This window comes from Indicator indicator, chromosome 1, assembly GCF_027791375.1.
Source record: "Indicator indicator isolate 239-I01 chromosome 1, UM_Iind_1.1, whole genome shotgun sequence".
In the NCBI taxonomy this organism is placed as follows: domain Eukaryota; kingdom Metazoa; phylum Chordata; class Aves; order Piciformes; family Indicatoridae; genus Indicator; species Indicator indicator.
The window spans coordinates 18,044,264-18,062,648 of record NC_072010.1 but is presented as its reverse complement, the minus strand read 5'-3'; the positions used below and the strand labels follow the sequence as shown (position 1 = coordinate 18,062,648).

Genomic DNA, 18,385 nt, shown 5'->3' with positions numbered 1-18,385 from the left:
AGGGTGTCATGGCTGGAACCCAATCCCTTAGAAGAGTGATAAAATCACAGAATATATTTGGTTGGAAGAGACCTTCAAGATCATCCAGTCCAACCTTCAACCCAGCACTGAAGGGTCAACACTAAACAACATCCCTAAGCACCAGGTCCACACGCTGCTTAAACACCTCCAGGGACAGTGCCTCCACCACTGCCCTGGGAAGACCATTCCACTGTTTGATAACCCTTTAATAATATCCAGCCTAAACCTACAGCTTGTAATCATTTCCTCTGGTCCTGTCATTTGCCATCAAGGAGAAGAGGCTGGTACCCTCCTCACTCCAACCTCCTTTTGAGGTAGTTTTAGAGAGATGACATCTCCCCTCAGCTTCCTCTTCTCCATACTGAACAACCCCAGCTCCCTCAGATGCTCCTTGTAGGATCTGTGCTCTATGTCCTTAATAAGCGTGTATTGCCCTTCCCTGGATGTGCTCCAGCACCTCAATCCCTTCTTACAGTGAACTGAACACAATACTCAAGGTGTGGCCTCACCAGTGCTGAGTACAGGGGGAGGATCACCTCCCTCTTTCTACTGGCCACAGTGTTTCTAATACAAGCCAGGATACCATTTGCCTTCTTGGCCACCTGGGTACACCACTGACTTATATTCAGTCAACTATCAAACAATCCCCCCCAGCTCCCTCTCCAGGTTGCAGTTTTCCAACCACACATCCCAAAGTCTGTAGCTTACCATGGGGTTGTTATAACCCAAGCGCAGAACCTGGCGGTTGGCCTTATCATCTGTCTAACCTGTGTAGGTCCCATAGCCTTCTTTACAAAAACAAAAGGAACATCCACATTGTGTTTGCAGACCCTGGCACTCTTGGTACATGACACTCTCTTAAAGGGCAACACAGCAGAGCACAAACCACAGAGATTTCTAGAGTGCATTAAAGACCATTTCTCCCAAGTTAGCTGGATTAGCCAACTCTGAGAGGCACTCTGCTGGAATTGCTACTCATGCATATGAAAGTACATTTACTTCCAAGGCAAGTGAAGGTCAGCAGCATGCTTGGTTGCAAAATGAGAAAAGGTAGTTCAAGATCCTATAAGAAGCAAGGACGATGAGTACAAGACTAATGACCCTGGACTTTGAAAGAGGAGACTGCAGCTTTTTCAGAGATCTGTACTGCAGGATCAGAAAAGCTCAGAAGCTTACAGAAGTAGTTACAAAAAGCTCAGAAAGCTGGATCTGCAAGTGATTAAGGGGAAGTTGTGTGCAAAATGCTCAAGCTCGACAGATTGTTGGAAGGAATACTGAGGTCTGTGTATGAGTAATACTGCATAAGGCTGAGATTAACTATGTAACAGCATGAAAAATACTAAGTCTGGTTACAGGTGTATGAAGACTAGAAACAACTAAGAAAAAGTAAATAGGAGCAAGCTTTTTAGCTGTAAGGAGACTGGAGTGTAGGAAAGTAAGTACAAGGGCAATGAAAAGGAGAGCCAAGAACCAAGAGAAGGATGATGAGATGTGCAAAGCCTCTGATGAGCACTGCCTGGGGGCCACAATGGGCAGGCCTGCATTTGCTCCTGGCAGCTGGAGTAAGACAATGAATGAAACCTTCTGCCCAAGCCTACGTTCGCAGTGAGGGGAACTGGACTGAGAGTGCAATGGGTGCTTTCCCTGGTCACTAAGAGAACAGATGTGGACAGATGGATCAGGTATCCTGATATTATCCATTTCAGACTCGACAGCATCTGCAGCTACCTACTGTTTTGTAACGCTGATCTGTAAACAACACTTGCAAAATTAACTGGTGTTGCATGTATCAAACATTTCCCAAATAACTTGGCTTCAACCTGCTTTATTTATTCTGTACCACCAATACAGGGATAAACAAGAAAAATATGCTGCTTTCTTCCTAGGAGATATGAGGAAATTCATAAAGGAATTTACCTTCCTTGGCAACGTCTTAAAAGTTGTGACTCACCTGTCTATCCAGCACACTCAACTGTTATGATCTGCCCATGGAGACTGATGTATGTATGTTCACATTTAACAAAATTAAGTGCCCAAATCCCTGTCTCCCATCCAGGAAGCCAGATTAACTAATTATTCCTTTCCGCTCTGTTGTTTACATTTGCTTGTTTTCAAAGCTGTCCTTTCCAATGAAAAGAAAAATTCCTCTTTTATGCAAGCATCAAGGTTATCCTTTAACCTTAAAGGCTGCCTCTGTTAACAAGGCCTGGGCAGGTCTTGCTCCAGCATATTATTATTCTTGATTGCAATTTGTAATGAGAAGATATTGGAGAGAATACTAAAGTACCACAGCTTAGAAGTGATCAGTCTCTAGAATATGTGTATGTATAGACATGCACATACACACTTTTTTAATATAAATATATTTATTGTGTTCTAGGTATACAACAGTTTTACATAATATGTAAAAAAGACTGCTGCCTTTTTGCAAACTCAGAGGTTAAGAGAAACTCAGTATCCACACATGCCAGGCAAGTGGGCAACAGATAAAGTGGGCAACAGCCTGACCGATTGAAATGAAAACGTGACAAAGGCATTAAACAGCCTATTTCCTTTGTAAGATTTTTAGTGGAGTAACATCTATCAAGCTAGCACTGAATCTTCACAGAAAGACTGAGAATACACATTTTCAGAGAATACACACTGAAAGTAAAAGGAAGAAAGGATTCTCATCCCAGGTTTTGCCATGAGTTTGTATGCAGAACATAAGGCAAGGTTGCTCCTGTATGCAGAATTCAAGTACACCAGACTTTGAGGGCCTTCCAGATAAATTAAGTCGACTGATCCACTGTATCAGTGGAAATGCAATGAATTGAAAGCCAGCAGACTGTGGGGTGTGCTTAGGTAGATTAGGAGTCTGGAAAGCAGGGAAGAGTAGTGCCAAGAGACTGTTCATTTAGAGCAAAATCCCCAAATTATCTCCCAGACATATTATCTGATTATGCTTCCACATATTTCACAGTTGTCACTAAACCTCTCCTACTTTCTCCAAACAACTGTCTGGTTTCTTCTATGACTTGACAGTAACCTTGCAAAGCTGGGATTAGAATTAACTTTGATGAAGGCCCAAATCCTGGAACAGAGGCCAGAAAAGACAAGACCTCTCTGTCCGTACAGAGGGACTGGAATTCCAAAACTTCAGCATTACCACCATGTGCCAACTGCCTTCTTAACACACTGGTTACATTTGTGTGGTCATTCCACTTAGGCCTAATCTTCTGCCACTACCTCTTACATTTAGCGTAGAAAAACAAATAATAAAGTTTTGAAGATGCTGACAGATCACAGGTGAAGGGGTAGTGAAATTTTTCAAGTTTCTCCTAGTTCTCCTTTGTAAAATTTTCTCAATCAGTAAGGTTAGAAAGCATCTTTTACAATAGGCTTATGTACCTTAAAAAACATTATCATGTTAATTGCAGCACAGCACGACCAGGTGTTCTACTGTCTAGTAATTTGTCACATTTTAGTTCATTATGCCACATGCTGACATGTTTGAATACTTAAGCGTTCTGTGTATGAAATTCCAGAGATTTACCATGCATCTGAGCATCTTCCTGTCCCTTTCTGACTACCCTATATCCCAAGAGATTATTGGAAAACTTTGTGTCTTAAAACAACCTCAGATGTCTATCATCTGTAAAGTCAATCTGTCAAAATTAATTCCCCTCCCATACAAAATGTGGAATGGTTCATATAGGGACAAAAACAGACCTAGCAAAGTAGATACTGTTCAGCCCAGTGCAGGTGTTTTGCCTTTATCAAGTGCAGTGAATTATGTTCAAGGGGCATTGTCCCAATCACACTCAGAATGAGACTGCAAGATATCATTAGAGACTCTCATCTATTTTTAAATTATTAACTTTAAAGGCTGGCATTTAGCTACAAGGCTGAAGTGTGAGTCTTAAAAAGCAAAAACAAAACAACCACCAAAACTTATTGTTTTCTATCCTTTTACTTCAAGAGTTTTGTCTTCAATTGTCTATAGTGGATGTTCTGCTGTAAGTTATTTCTCCCTCTAGAGATACATTGTTTTTACACATTAATTTCTATTTAGAATGTCTTCAAAAATAGGCCAAATCACAACATAAATATGAAACTGTAAAACCATTATAAGACTGACTGATTCTCTGCGTTAACATATTAGCTTTAAATAGCTATTTTGACATGCTATCTCCAGGCTGCAAAACTTCTCATTATACAGTTTTCACTTTCTGAGTTGATCATACTTACAGGGCATATTCTGCTAGAGGTAATTTGAAAACATCAAATACTTCCTTATTCTTCATTAAGTAAACTGACCGCAGGTAGGATACAAAACACTGAAACAAGAAACAAAAGAATTTAACAAAAAAGAGGATGGTTTGCCTTCTTTATTGCAAAGGCTCAATGTTGCCTCATGTTCAGCCTGTTGTCCACTAGGACAACCTGCTGCCCAGGTTCTTTTCTGCAGAGTTGCTTTCTAGACATTTGGTCCTAGCCTGTACTAGTACATGGATTTTTTTTTTCCTCCCCAGGTTCGGATCAAAAAGATCTGGGAAAGACTCAAACAGAACAGTAAAAACTTTCGAACGGCTGATAAGAATTAGTAAATAAAAAATTACTTTCCTACTCAAGACTCTAAAATAAATATGTCCTTACCCATGTCTTAACTTTGGCAGAATAGCAGTAAGTCAGGTGACATTACCATCACAAGCCCATTTGTGAGCCCAGGTCAGCTGACACTGGCTACAACACAGACATAATTACCACAAACTGCTAATACATTATTATTGTTTCTACTCATACCATGGTTTAGAGCTTAAACATTAGAACAATTTAGCAGTTCCAAACACTGCTGCTAGGGCATTTATTAGCAGGTCAATTTTTTCATCAGCAGTTCTAATCAACCAGCATGCCTCAGGAAATATATCGAGGCAGGTAACTTACCCTTTGAGCTTTCTCTTTTAACTCCTGATCTTGAGCCAAGAAAGCTTGCATCCTCTTTTGGATGTCTGCAAGTTTTTCCGGATTAATTCTAATTTAAAAAAAAAAATTAAAAAAAGACAGTTACCTTTAACTCTTAGAATATGCAAAAGTAAGCAGCTATTAAGTAAAAATACTCAGGAGTATCTTCACATCTTTTGCATTGTTTTAATAAGCATAAAACTATCACCACTCTGAAACAGCTTAGAATGGAACCATATTAAGGATGAAGCATACACTCCTCAAACAAGTAACACAGAAACAAAACAAAGACAAGACAAATGGGAGTTCAGACGTATTATCCAGACATGGCTTTCAGTGAAGGTGGTAAAACTTCCTCCAAAGCAAAGCCAAAACAGCAGCGAAGAACTTACTGAATTTATAATATGTTGACAAGAAATACAGAATAAGCATAATAAATTACAGTAATACTTTATACTGAGAGAGCAGACAGTATTTCTGAGAGCTTAAATAAGATCCATTGCCCTGGGTATCTGAAATTTAAGTACTTTTCTCTTACGGCCAGATGAGCAAAAATAAAAGACATTGGGATTAAACAGATTTAAAAGCTCCTCAAGCTCCTCACCGATCAGGTGAATACAGAACAGTGACTATTCTAGAAAATGCCTTGAAATCTAGTAATGTTATGTAGTTATGTAAGTCTTCTCCCAGACTCCAAGTTTCACACTTACTCCAGTGATCCCTATAATATTCTAGGTTTATTTGCCCAGATTTTGTCTTATCTACTTCTGGTTTTGATCAAATAGTGCCAGCCAAGTGTATCAGACAACCTATCACACATGGTAGGAGGCTACCCCTCAGAGGTCAAAATAGATGCACAACTACCAGATTTCTTATTCTGGTTCTTGCTGCTGTGTGCCATGTTTAGTGGATAGATTAATACCAAATCATATTAGAAAGTAGTAAGTTCAGTGGAAAGACAGGAGGAAGGATAAAAAGGCTGGCTAGAAGAAATCAATATATTTACAATGACCTAAAACTTCAGAAGAAATCTTAAAGTAGAATTGAAGACAAGTATAAAACCAAAACAAATACACTGGGATAAAATAAGAATGACAAGTACAAAATAAGGTACCAAAAGTAAAGAAAGGATAGCATGAATAACAAAACAAACAAAAAGTTCACACCCCTACTTGAACAACAGTCCAAAGAAGTGTAGGATTGATGTTTATTATGGAAAAGATGGCCTCAAGGCATTTAAATTAGCCAGTGTGCTTTTCCCTTGTCTTCATTCAATGGCAGCTGCAATCAGACAGCTAACAACAGCTACAGCACAGCTCAAGCTCACACCAGAACCACAACTCCCAGGATAACAGGCACTTACAGCTGTGTCAAGAGAAATTTGCTCCATAGCAACTAGAGGGAAAGTCCAAGCACGGTGTTGAGTCATAGTTTTATTTGTTCTATGAGGCAACACAGGTAAACATACTGCTCATCTTCAAAGAAAGGGGGGGGGGGAAGAGAGATAAGTTACTAATTTAATTTTCTATTAATACCAAAAAATACCAATTTGTATGCACCTAAAGAAAATAAGCAAACATACAATGGCTTAGTCAGAACCAAAACATGACTAATCACTTTGATTATCCTCCATAGCTGCTTTAGCAGGCTTTAAGAACAGCACAGAAACAGCAGATGTTGTATTTGATGTCAGCAAAGTATCTGGCAGTTGTACATTCTCATAAGCTAGGGAAAAATAGTTTGCATTAAATCTTCAAGTAAATGCAGAACTGGCCTTAGAGCTGGGAGTGTCAACTACTCACCGTTGTCACTGTTAAACTCAAAATTCATACTGAGTTACCCATTATTTTCTATGACTCGATTATTGAAGGAATACAATTCATTCTTTATAGGAGATGATACATGACTAGGGCATAATGGACAATAATCTTAGACAAGATGCAATGATGTTTTGTTGTCTGCACATAAATTTTAGTTTGAGTAATTTGTTTGAAACTTGCAAGAAAAGGATTTGAAAAAGACAGAAAACATAAGATACTTTATGGCTAAAAGCATGGCAAGATAAAATGGAGTTATATCTAAGCAATGTCAGCCAAGAATATGGTACTGAGGTACATTTTGAGGTTATGCATTTGTTAACAAGTAGGTAAATTTTCAACACTGAATATTAAAAGAGTCATAATACAGGATTCTGTACTCTCCAGTGCTGTATCATGACAGACACCCACTGTGGTCTGTCTCATGCTGGTATTTAAAAAAAAAAAAAAAAAAAAAGAAAGCTGGTCATTATTTAACTGGATTTTGTTTTTAAGGAGTTTGAATGTTATTTCGTTCTGAACAAATAAAACTCTTTGCAGTATTTATATACATGTGACTACTTGGAAAGATAAACCTAAAAGCTTTAATGAATTACTTAAATTCACAAGGTTGCCTAAACAGCTAAGAACTAGTAGGCTACAACCAAACATGCAAAGACTAGAAGGGCATTTTGTGACACTGTCTGTCAGGTTAACAAGAACAGCAAAACAAACAGTGAAATTTGAGATAAAAGAAGCTTCAGGAATAAATTTCTGAAGTTTGGAAAATTAAACTCCATTTGCAGCAAGCAATGCTCATTACCTTCTAACTCACAAGTTAGAAAGTGAAGACTCAATTCCTGAGATTCTGTAATTAAGGTAATATGTATAAACACCACCAGAAGACTGCAACAGACAACCAGGAACATGATCCATGGGTTGATGCAACTTCTTCAACAATTTATGAATTGACAAAACACATCAGGGTTGTATTTATGGGGAAACTGGGTAGAAGTAAACAACCTAAGAAAATCTGTAGTTAAAAAGGATGAAATTGGTTTGCAATTCACAAGTAATTACAAGAAAATGTTTTTAAGGGCTTCAGTTAGCCTCTTACAAGTACAATGCTAAACAATTTAAGTCTTAACCACACTAGGTAGATAAAACTAAGTGAAAGCATTTCCTTTATTATATTGTTACAAATACTAATGTGGCATGTTTTGCAGATTGAAAAGCTGGATCTTGAGGCAAGCTGTTAAAATATATAATCAATCAAAAGCTCTGATTTTGCTTACAGTGATTCCAGTCAGCATGTTCCTTAGATGTATTCATTATACACATGCCTAGTGGCTTGGTAAAAGAATGAATATTTGGAGGGGTATTTAACAGGGAGAAAGAAAAAAAAAAAAAGAGATGCATTCATGGATGTCCCTCAGAGACACATTTAAGTTGGATTATAAACAGAAGATGCATTTATTAGGGGGGGATGAGATACTGTCCTTATTAAAACTGAATTACTATCCAATCTGGATTTACATGGATAGAGTTAGGATTTTTGCCTTTCCTATGTGTCCATTACTCTGCACTTAAAATAAACTGAAATGTAAGTGCTTTTTTATTTTGACATACTATCATTACATGCTTCTGCAATCCTTTCAAAGTCTTTCTCCTCTGTACAGATGGCAGAGATCTCTAAAGGTAAAATCATTCAAGTATGTAAAGTGACCGTTTAGCCACACCTTTTGTTCCTTGTTCTTCAGCTAACTGATTTGGTAAGATCGGGACAAACTGAGAAACAATCTAGAAATAAAGCAAAGACAAGTAAGAGAAACAAGAATGGTACAGACACTAAAAAAACATACACGGAGAGATTAAAGAAATTGTAATTGTTTAATCTGCAAAAAAAACCAAGAAAGAGATAGCATGATAATGTTCAATTACATAAAAAATAGTTGTAAAGAGTATGAGAATGCATCATTTCTCATATATTCTTGGCATAGGACAAAGGAAATTCCACTTAAATTACTTACATGCTTATCAGACACTTGAATCAAAAAACATTAATAGTACGGACTGTTGAGTATAAACAAGCTCACTTTGGGAAATTGTGATGATATTATTTGGCAAGTTAGACAAGCATATGATAAGAATGATTTGTGCAGCTGATCCTGCCTTTGGGAAAGGGGATGGAATAACCTCTCAAGGTCTTTTTCTTCTACAACACTATCAAGACAAAATGATCCCGCTTGTTTGTCCAGCTCCAGGCAATTCAAGCACTTGGCAGTTCAATCAGGATTGGCATAGAGGCATCACACATTCCTGCAGACAGGAGGCTGAGTAACAGACAGGCCTTTAATCACTTACTTGATTTCAGTGACAGGTACTTTCCTCTGTGCCAGCTGTTCCACCATGCCTTTTTCTTCTGAGGGAAGCAATACTAACAAAGCTTCACCACCTTCTTTGTATCTGATCAGAGCAATGGAGAGAAAAAAAAAAAAAAGGGGGGGGGGGGAATAAAAATGTATGAATGTATGAGACCCCTCAAGCAAAAATGAAAAAATACCATTTTTTCCAATGGGAATTTCTATTTGCTTTCTTAAGAGAAGCTCAAAAAGCAGACAAAAATCCTCACTTTACAAAGGGAAAAGAAGAGGCAAACCCATTACATGACTTGTTAGCATCTCCATTTGAGCTGATTTCAAAACTCCACTCAGAGCCCTAAATACCTGGGGTTAAGACATGCATTCAGATCTGCAGGTATTTTCTTCCCTGGATAAGAAATGTTAATGGTAATCAAACAGCACTTGATCAAAGCTTATAATACTAAAAGATCTAGCTACTTGCATGCATCCTTTAACAATAAGCAAGTTTTAACACTCGGTACCAGCTCATTCTCTTTTGCATATCCTGCAAATGAAAGGAGGTAAAGGCTAAGAAATGCTAAGCACCTTGATCCCAAACAACAACTCCTACTTCAATGTTCAATGAAGACTACTCTTCTAAAAGGTTATAGCAGCAGGCATAACTGAAAGAAACGCATCAAAGTAGGAGTTCTTTCATTTGTAGAAGCCATTTTTAGGTGCAAAAGAAAAGATTCAATCAGACTGATCCTGTAAGAACATATCTGGTATTCACTCTTCAGTGCACTTAACAGCTGTATCAAATGTAGCTGTGTGGATAGATGCTCAAGATACAGGGTTGACAAAGGCACACACCAAAAAACAAAACAAAAAAAATCTGTCAAGCTCTTAATGCATCTTCTTGTTCACTTTCTATTTGTAAAAGAAAATGACAGTTCCTGCTTTTTGGCTCATTTTGTGACTTGAGGTTTTTCATAAAAATAAAAAAATACCCAACAGCATTAACAAAAAAGCAGAAAACGGGTTTATGTCCTCCTAAAGAAGCATTAATAATGAGTTAGCTTGCATGCATTAGAATCATAGAATGGTCCAGGCTGGAAAAGACCTCCAAAGTTCATCCAGTCTGACCTCCCCTCAGTCAGCAGGGACATCCCCAACTAGAGCAGACTGCCCAGGACCTCGTCAAGACTCACTTTGAATATTTCCAGGGAAGGGACCTCAACCACCCCCCTAGGCAACCTGTTCCAGTGTTCCACTACCCTCATAGTAAAGAACTTGTTCAAAACATCCAATCTAAATCTGCTCTTCTCCAGCTTAAAGCCATTGCCTCTCGTCCTGTCACTGCAGGCCTTTGTAAACAGACTCTCCCCATCCTTCTTGTAGGCCCCCTTCAGGTACTGGAAGGCTGCTATCAGGTCTCCCCAGAGCCGCCTCTTCTCCAGACTGAACAACCCCAGTTCTCTCAGCCTGTCATCGTAGCAGAGGTGCTCCAACCCCTTGATCATTCTCATGGTCCTCCTCTCAACCAGCTCCATCAGGTCCATGTCCTTCCTCTATTGAGGGCTCCAGACCTGCACACAGTACTCCAGGTGAGGTCTCACAAGAGCAGAGTAAAGTGGCAGAATCTCCTCTCTGCATCTGCTGGCAACACATCTTTTGATGCAGCCCAGGATGTAATTCGCCTTATCTAAGTCTGAATCTATTACAATACATACATGGTTTCTTCATTTACATTTACAAATAGTTCTAGAGTACAGATTGAGAGGAAAATATTATATTAAAAAAAAAATCAATTCAACTAAATTCCAGAAATATGCCAAAATTGGACAAAATCACAACCAACTGATGAAAGCAATGTGTGGAACAAAGCAAAATAAGAATGTTAACTTACTGAGCAGAGCAGCTCTAAACTGAAAAGAGCTACTCAAAGGGAAGTCCTAAGGCAGCGACAGATTGTAATCCTATATATAAACCACCATGACTGTAACTATTCTATTTCTTTGAAGCAGAAAATTCCCATTGTATTATTTTCAAGTGTCATTTTATATCAAATTATTTACTACCTTAATAGGCCTTTGGTTTGGTTTCTATTCCAGTCATATTTTTCTTTTTTTTTTTCATATGCTGGAAAACTTTTCATCCATCTTAAGCATATCTGGTTTGTCCTTTCTGTTTTCTATAGTAAAAGTTGACTGATTCCTCCCTTTTTATTCCACTCAGTCTGTTGTCATTTCATACATCTTCACCTTCTGTTACTCCATCACACACTCTCATGTTGGGTTTTTACTCCAGTTTCATTCACACTTCTCCATCAAGGGAACCATCAAGGAAAGATTACACAAAAGGTATAAACTGTCAGCAGAAGTCTGGGAGATGTCATGAGTTTTTCTTTGGGTCACAGAACACAGAGAACAAGGTTATGCCAGGGCAGGTCACATTTCTTTCCAATAAAAGCTCAGCAATGACAGAAAAAAACACTGCGCCTGTCCACTGAAAAGTGGACATAAGTGCTATTTAGGGCAGTATTAGAGTCAAGATTCCTTGTCTTAAGAGAGCTTTTAAATTGGAGACCAGGGAGTGCCTGCAGGCACACGAAACAAGAATCACAGCATTTCAGATGGAATATAGGGAGCCCACTTTTCTCCAAGTATAAACAGTTATCACTGGGCAAAAACAGCACCACACAACTGTTTGAAAACTATAAACACTATCTGTCATCACAGCACCACAAGCAATGCAAGCAGCAATGAAATCTGCAGTTAGAACAGGCTGACAGCTTTTGTCATAGCTCTCTGATTTCATATGATGAATTTGAAAAATCACAACAAAAATGCTCTCAGATGCCTTCCCCCCAGCCCTTCCCTCCATACATGCTGCATTTGGGATCTGACTTGTAAAGATCACAGAATCACAGACTTTTAGGGGCTGGAAGGGACCCTGAAAGATCATAGAATCATAGACTCAATCAGGGTTGGAAGGGACCACAACGATCATCTAGTGCCAACCCCTCTGCCATGGGCAGGGACACCTCACACTAGATCATCTAGTCCCACCCCCTGTCAGAGCACAGGAACACATCCAGGTGGATTTTGAATATCACCAGAGAGGGAGATAATTTTAAAACATTTAATAAATGTTTTCATCATGAGATTTTAAGCTGATGTTTAATATTTTGAAATTTTGTATGAGAATCAAATTGATAAAAGAGCAGAATCTCTGCCATAATGTTATGCATGTTTACTGCTTATATGTGGTTTCGTAAGAATGCCAAAAGAAATGGTAGAACATTAGTCCCAAAAAATATTTCTTTAGGGTTGTGGGTAAGGGAGAGATACTGTACAAAAGACTACAGTCACTTGATTTTAATACATTTAACTAGTGGATCTAAGACATGCAGAAATAACAGCCTGTATAAATCTTTAAAAAAAAAAAAAGAATTCATATGCTTGGTTTAAGGCCATTTTTTATCTTTACCAAGGCAATTCACTGTTGGCCAAACACCCAATGAATGCCTGTGCCCTTAATATAATAATAAAAGTTGGGAATGACTTGTACACATAGAACAAGTGCAGCTTCTAAGCAAACTCTATATACTGGAACCCAGCCAAATTCCAGATGATGTTTCCACAAAGTGGGTATGTGTCAGACATCATCGCTGCTTGAACAAGCAATGAAATCCTGGAAAGCCACTGAACCTTCGAGAACTTAGCATTTTATAGCAAAAATTGATGATCATAGTTCCAAGGCAGCTAATTATTCATCAAAAGAACCTGAACTCTCAGAGCACTGTTGGAAAGAAGTATGAAAATATTCTCTTTTATCTGCCCAAGACTTGTATCAGACAGGAACACAGAGATAATACTTCTGCCAACACCAGTCTCACCAATTTAAAGTACAGAATAGCACACAGCTCTGCTTGTCTCCTCAAAACAGATGATGCCAAAGAAAAGGATTCTGAGTAGATCTATGTGAATGACCAGAAAGTACGTCTGTGTAGTCTCTTTACAAGAATCTTCCCCATTTGTCAAGAGAAGAGGACGAAAAAGACCTTGCTCACACTATATAAACACCTACAGAGGATTATTTTTGTGAACTCCTTGAATTTAATCAAAAGCATGGAGTGATTAACGCAGTTTTGTTGTTTCTGGAATGCCTTATATTGAAGTGCCTAACCTGGCATTCTTAAATTTTTGGTTTATTTATATTTATTTTATTCAGTGTGCAACACAAGATGAACGGCCAGTGCCATACAAATCATGGAAGGAATATCCATTACAGGTCAGAGACAGAAGATACCCTCTCTGCAAGCCACAAACCCAAACTCTGGAATGGTACAGTACAGGAAACACTACTCTACATTGGCATTTTTTAACAGGCTTTCCACAAGACCCACAAGGTGCCCATCAAAACAGGACACAGGATGAGATGAACCTGCAATCAGAAATGTATTCCTGTGTTAGTGCTTAACACACTATATGCTGAATCAGTTATCTTTTCAGAAAATACAAATTCAGGAGATACAACTCTAAAGGCACATTCCGCAGAAAATTGACACAAAAAAAACCCCAAGAATTAAAATGTCATACCTAAGGGCAACACCTAATTCAGTATTTACATTAAGTCTTGCAAAGCCTTTATACAGAGAAAATAGTATTATAACTAAGTAAAGACAAAATCACACAAAAACAAAGAAGAGAGAGTTTTCCAAACACCTGTACTTTTTCATCTTTTGGCTATTACTAAGAAAAAATTAAAAATCAACCATATTTCTGAGCAAAATATTTCTTAAAGCTGATGCCTGCAGCAGTACAAAGACACTGAAAGACACCTGGCAACAATGCAACGGAATTTTTCTTCCTTACCTTCTTTGGAAACATTCACTCTTTGAAATGCCAATATTTTAAATGTACTTGAAGTTAAGGAGGAACTGTATTTGTCCATTTTTATATTCTGAGCGTGATTTAATTAATTAAAGTAAATAGTTTAATAAGGATGATGTTCTTCAAAGCTAAACAGGAAAATCAATTCATTGCAGAACTGACAAAGCTGAAAACAGAAGTCTTAAATATCATCTAGGAAGGTTTGTATCTCTTCAGTGTCCTCAATGGGTGTTTAGTTAAAGCAAAATGCAAGCCTAAAAAAGGATTTTTACTTGGGTAGACTATTAACTCATTTCTCAGAAAATAATAATAGTAATGTGCTAATAAGAAAATTATGATCTTAAAGATAACCTCAAAAAGTCAAGTTGCAATAGAAAATTTAAGTTTTCAAAAGTTTTCTCTGTGTCTTTCATACTAAAAGCTTCTAGACTGGCAAACTTAAGAAAGCACAAGCTACTGGCACAAATAATAAAGAACACTTAGATCTTCTGCTAAAACACAGGAGAAAAGAACAGGGAATAAAGTTCTCCACTGCATCAAACAAACTGGCATTTCTGCAATTATTTTTAATGGACAGAACCTTTAAACATTTATAGATGACAAAGCAGCAAAAGAGTTAACTTTACCCACCAAATTTCTTCAACAGGAGGACTACTTCTGCAGATGAGAAGACATTAGAAGTTCCCTCTATTCTTGCTGACTGTTGTCAGCAAGTTGTCCATCATCGCCAAAACCAAACATCTGTACTAAAAGGCTAATTTGCTCTGGTGATTTATTATTCACCAAGCATGCATTTCAACTGTGCTGAAGAAAAATAAATTAAAAACCTCAAAGTAATCAAACTTTCCTGGACTGTGTAGTAATGGATATTATTATATATCTTGTCATCTCCTCAAGGTGATCAAAAAGACAGAGCAGGGAGTCATCTTTGCATTGCAACTTTAACAGTCTCTTTTCCAATTCGTTTCAATTCTATGCAAAATTGCATCTTACTTGAACAAAGTCTCAGAGGATCAAAAAAAAAAATACTTCTAGTTCATATCTTCCTTATTTTCTAGCATCTACAGGCTTCAATGTTTATCAAAAGGCAGACTATTACTTCTCAGAAAAGAACACCTTAATACTGTGTTAAGGTCTTGAAGATAAGCTCAATTCAAAACAACTTCAATTCAATCTTGGCTCCCAAATAAGGAAGCTATGGCAAATCATCATTAGTGATACAAAGCAAAGGGTAATAATGATGTATTTACACTGACTGCAAATGAGAAAAAGGATGTCTACAATAAAGGGCAAGCAACAAAGGATGGACAAGAAGGAAGTGGGATACATTAGGACAATGTGGTACTGGCTAATTATAAGTAGAGAAAAATGTTGTAAAGGTCAAGAACATCAGTTTCCTAGCAAGAAAGACTGTTGCCAAGTAGTTTTGTTTCATACAGAAAAAAAAAAAAAAAAAAAAAAAAAAAAAAAAAAAAAAAAAAAAAAAAAAACAAACCCACAGTAAAATCAAGAGGATAGTTTATTCACCAACACAGAATTAATCACAGAATCACAGGATGTTAGGGGTTGGAAGGGACCTCCAGAGACTGAGTCCAACACCCCTGTCAGAGCAGGATGACAGAATCTAGCACAGGTCACACAGGAATCCATGCAGATGGGTCTTGAAAGTCTCCAGAGAAGGAGATTCCACAGCCTCTGTGAGGAGCCTGTTCCACTGCTCTGTAACCCTCACAGAGAACAACTTCTCCCTCATGTTGAGGTGGAACCTCCTGTAGTTTATATCCACTACCCCTAGTCCTACCACAGGGTGCAACTGAGAAAAGCCTGTCACCTTCTTCTTGACACCCAGCCCTTAGAATATTTATAAACATTTATCAAATCCCCCTTCAGTCTTCTCTTCTCCAGACTAACCAGCCCCAAGGTCTCTCAGCCCCTCCTCATAGGGCACGTGCTCCAATCCCTTATTCATCCTGGTAGCTCTCCGTTGGACTTCCTCCAGCAGATCCCTGTCCCTCTTGAACTCGGGAGCTCAAAACTGGATGCCATATTCCAGGTGAGGTCTCACCAGGGCAGAGTAGAGGGGGAACAGAACCTCCCTCAACCTGCTGGACACACTGCTCTTAATGCACCCCAGGATCCCATTGGCCTTCTTGGCCACAAGAGCACGGTGCTGGCTCATGGAGAACTTGTTATCCACCACGACTCCCAGGTCCTTCTCCACAGGCTTGCTCCACAGCAGACCACCTCCTAACCTGTACTGCTGCAGTTTATTATTCCTTCCCAGATGCAAGACTCTGCACTTGTCCTCATTGAACCTCATTAGGTTCCTCTCTGCCCAGCTCTCCAGTCTGTCCAGGTCTCGCTGAATGGCCACACAGTCTTCAGGCATATCAGCCAAGCCTCCCAGTTTGGTGTTATCAGCAAACTCACTGAGCAGACACCCTGTCCCCTCATCAATGTCATTGATGAAGATGTTGAACAGGACCAGACCCAGCACTGGTGTGTCCAGCTGGCCAAGAAGGCCAATGGCATCCTGGCCTGCATCAAGAATAGTGTGGCCAGCAGGAGCAGGGAAGTCATTCTGCCCCTGTACTCAGCACTGGCTAGGTCACACCTCGAGTACTGTGTCCAGTTCTGGGCCCCTCAATTTAAGAAGGACATTGAGATACTTGAACGTGTCCAGAGAAGGGTAACGAGGCTGGGGAGAGGCCTGGAACACAAACCCTACAAGGAGAGGCTGAAGGAGCTGGGATTGTTTAGCCTGGAGAAGAGGAGGCTCAGGGGAGACCTCATTGCTGTCTACAATTGCCTGAAGGGAGGCTGTAGCCAGGAGGAGGTTGGTCTCTTCTCCCAAGCAACTAGCACCAGAACAAGAGGACACAGTCTCAAGCTGCAGCAGGGGAGGTTTAGGCTCGAGGTGAGGAGAAAGTTCTTCATGGAGAGAGTTGTTAGACGTTGGAATGTGCTGCCCAGGGAGGTGGTGGAATCACCATCCCTGGAGGTGTTCAAGAGGGGATTGGACGTGGCACTTGGTGACATGGTTTAGTGGTCATGAGGTCTTGGGTGACAGGTTGGACTTTGATGATTCTTGAGGTCTTTTCCAACCTTCTTGATTCTGTGATCCCTGGGGGACTCCACTAGTTACAACTGCACTTGGCACCATTGACCACCACTAAAGCTTTGGACTCTATTGTGTAACCACTTCCTAATCCTTCTCACTGTCTATTCTTGTGTCCCACACTTCCTGAGCTTACTCACAAGGATGTTGTGTGAGACAGTGTGAAAAGCCTTACTAAGGTCATGGTAAACTAGAACCACTGGTCTCCCTGCATCTACCCATTCAGTTATGACATCATAGAAGGCTATCAGATTAGTCAAGCATGATTTCCCCTTGGTAAATCCATGCTGACTGCTCCTGATGATAAATTTATGCTAAAAAGCCTCTGCTGACAGCTGGTATCAAGCATGAAGGGACTAATATCATGAAGACAACTCAGTGAGGACAGGATGAGAAAAAATGGGGTTTTGTGCAGACCTAGTAGACAACTCAATTTTTGCTAATTTTAACCTATCTTAACCTACTCTTTTGATTGCATCCAGAGGTTGCATATACCCATTGCCAATGCTATTAAAGCAAACAATACTACCATTAGCACAAAAGCAATAGATGAAATGTACTGTTGTTGTTAATTAATTCCACCTTGTCATGCATCTAGAGTTGAGCTTGTTCTAACCATACTAATTTTCCATCTTTGCCATAACCATCACAACATATAGTTCAGTCAAATGTACCGTATTTTAACTGCCAGTGACACACGAGTCACAGTGATACCAGAATAAAATAGGAATGGGAATCAGTGCTCTCCTTCAGGGTAGACATCTCCAGGAGGCAGAGGAAAGAGGAGGCGGGGAAGAAGGGGGAAAAAAAAAAAAAACAAAAAAAAAACCACCAACCTCACCACCAAGCAATGGAAAGAGAACTGTAAGAGCACCCTGCATAGATATGTAGACCTCACAAGAAATCTTCTACAGGTTGTCTTGAACAGATGTATTGCAACATGTTTCCCTAACATTTGTATTTCAGAAGATATAAGTTGATGCCAAATTTCAAGAGAGTGAAAGGTGGTATTTCTGCTTTGTTTGGCAATGGGAAAAAAGTGCCTATTTTAGAAACTGGCATAATTACAAAATTTAGGGAAGGAGGGATGTGGATATAAAGATACTTGCATTACAGTTCCCCGAACTGGAACATTTCCAATTACAGAAAACTCAATATAAATGAGGTGATAATGTTTTTGAAGATATTTACCACACACAAACATACAAGGAATGATAAGTACATAATTGTTATGCTTTGGAGGTCACACATCTCCCATCATAATAA

The 18,385-nt window shown here is 39.0% G+C and overlaps 1 protein-coding gene across 1 annotated transcript in view; it reads right to left on the bottom strand.

The window, feature by feature from the left end:
- The window catches only part of DDX10 (DEAD-box helicase 10), a 181,541-nt gene that overhangs the window by 137,590 nt on the left and 25,566 nt on the right, over positions 1-18,385 (bottom strand). The window contains exons 10-12 of the mRNA XM_054385008.1: positions 9,126-9,227; positions 4,948-5,035; positions 4,252-4,340 (exon numbers count right to left, since the gene is read on the bottom strand). Of these exons, the coding sequence (XP_054240983.1) occupies positions 4,252-4,340; positions 4,948-5,035; positions 9,126-9,227 (279 nt within the window). The remainder of the gene's footprint in view (positions 1-4,251; positions 4,341-4,947; positions 5,036-9,125; positions 9,228-18,385) is intronic.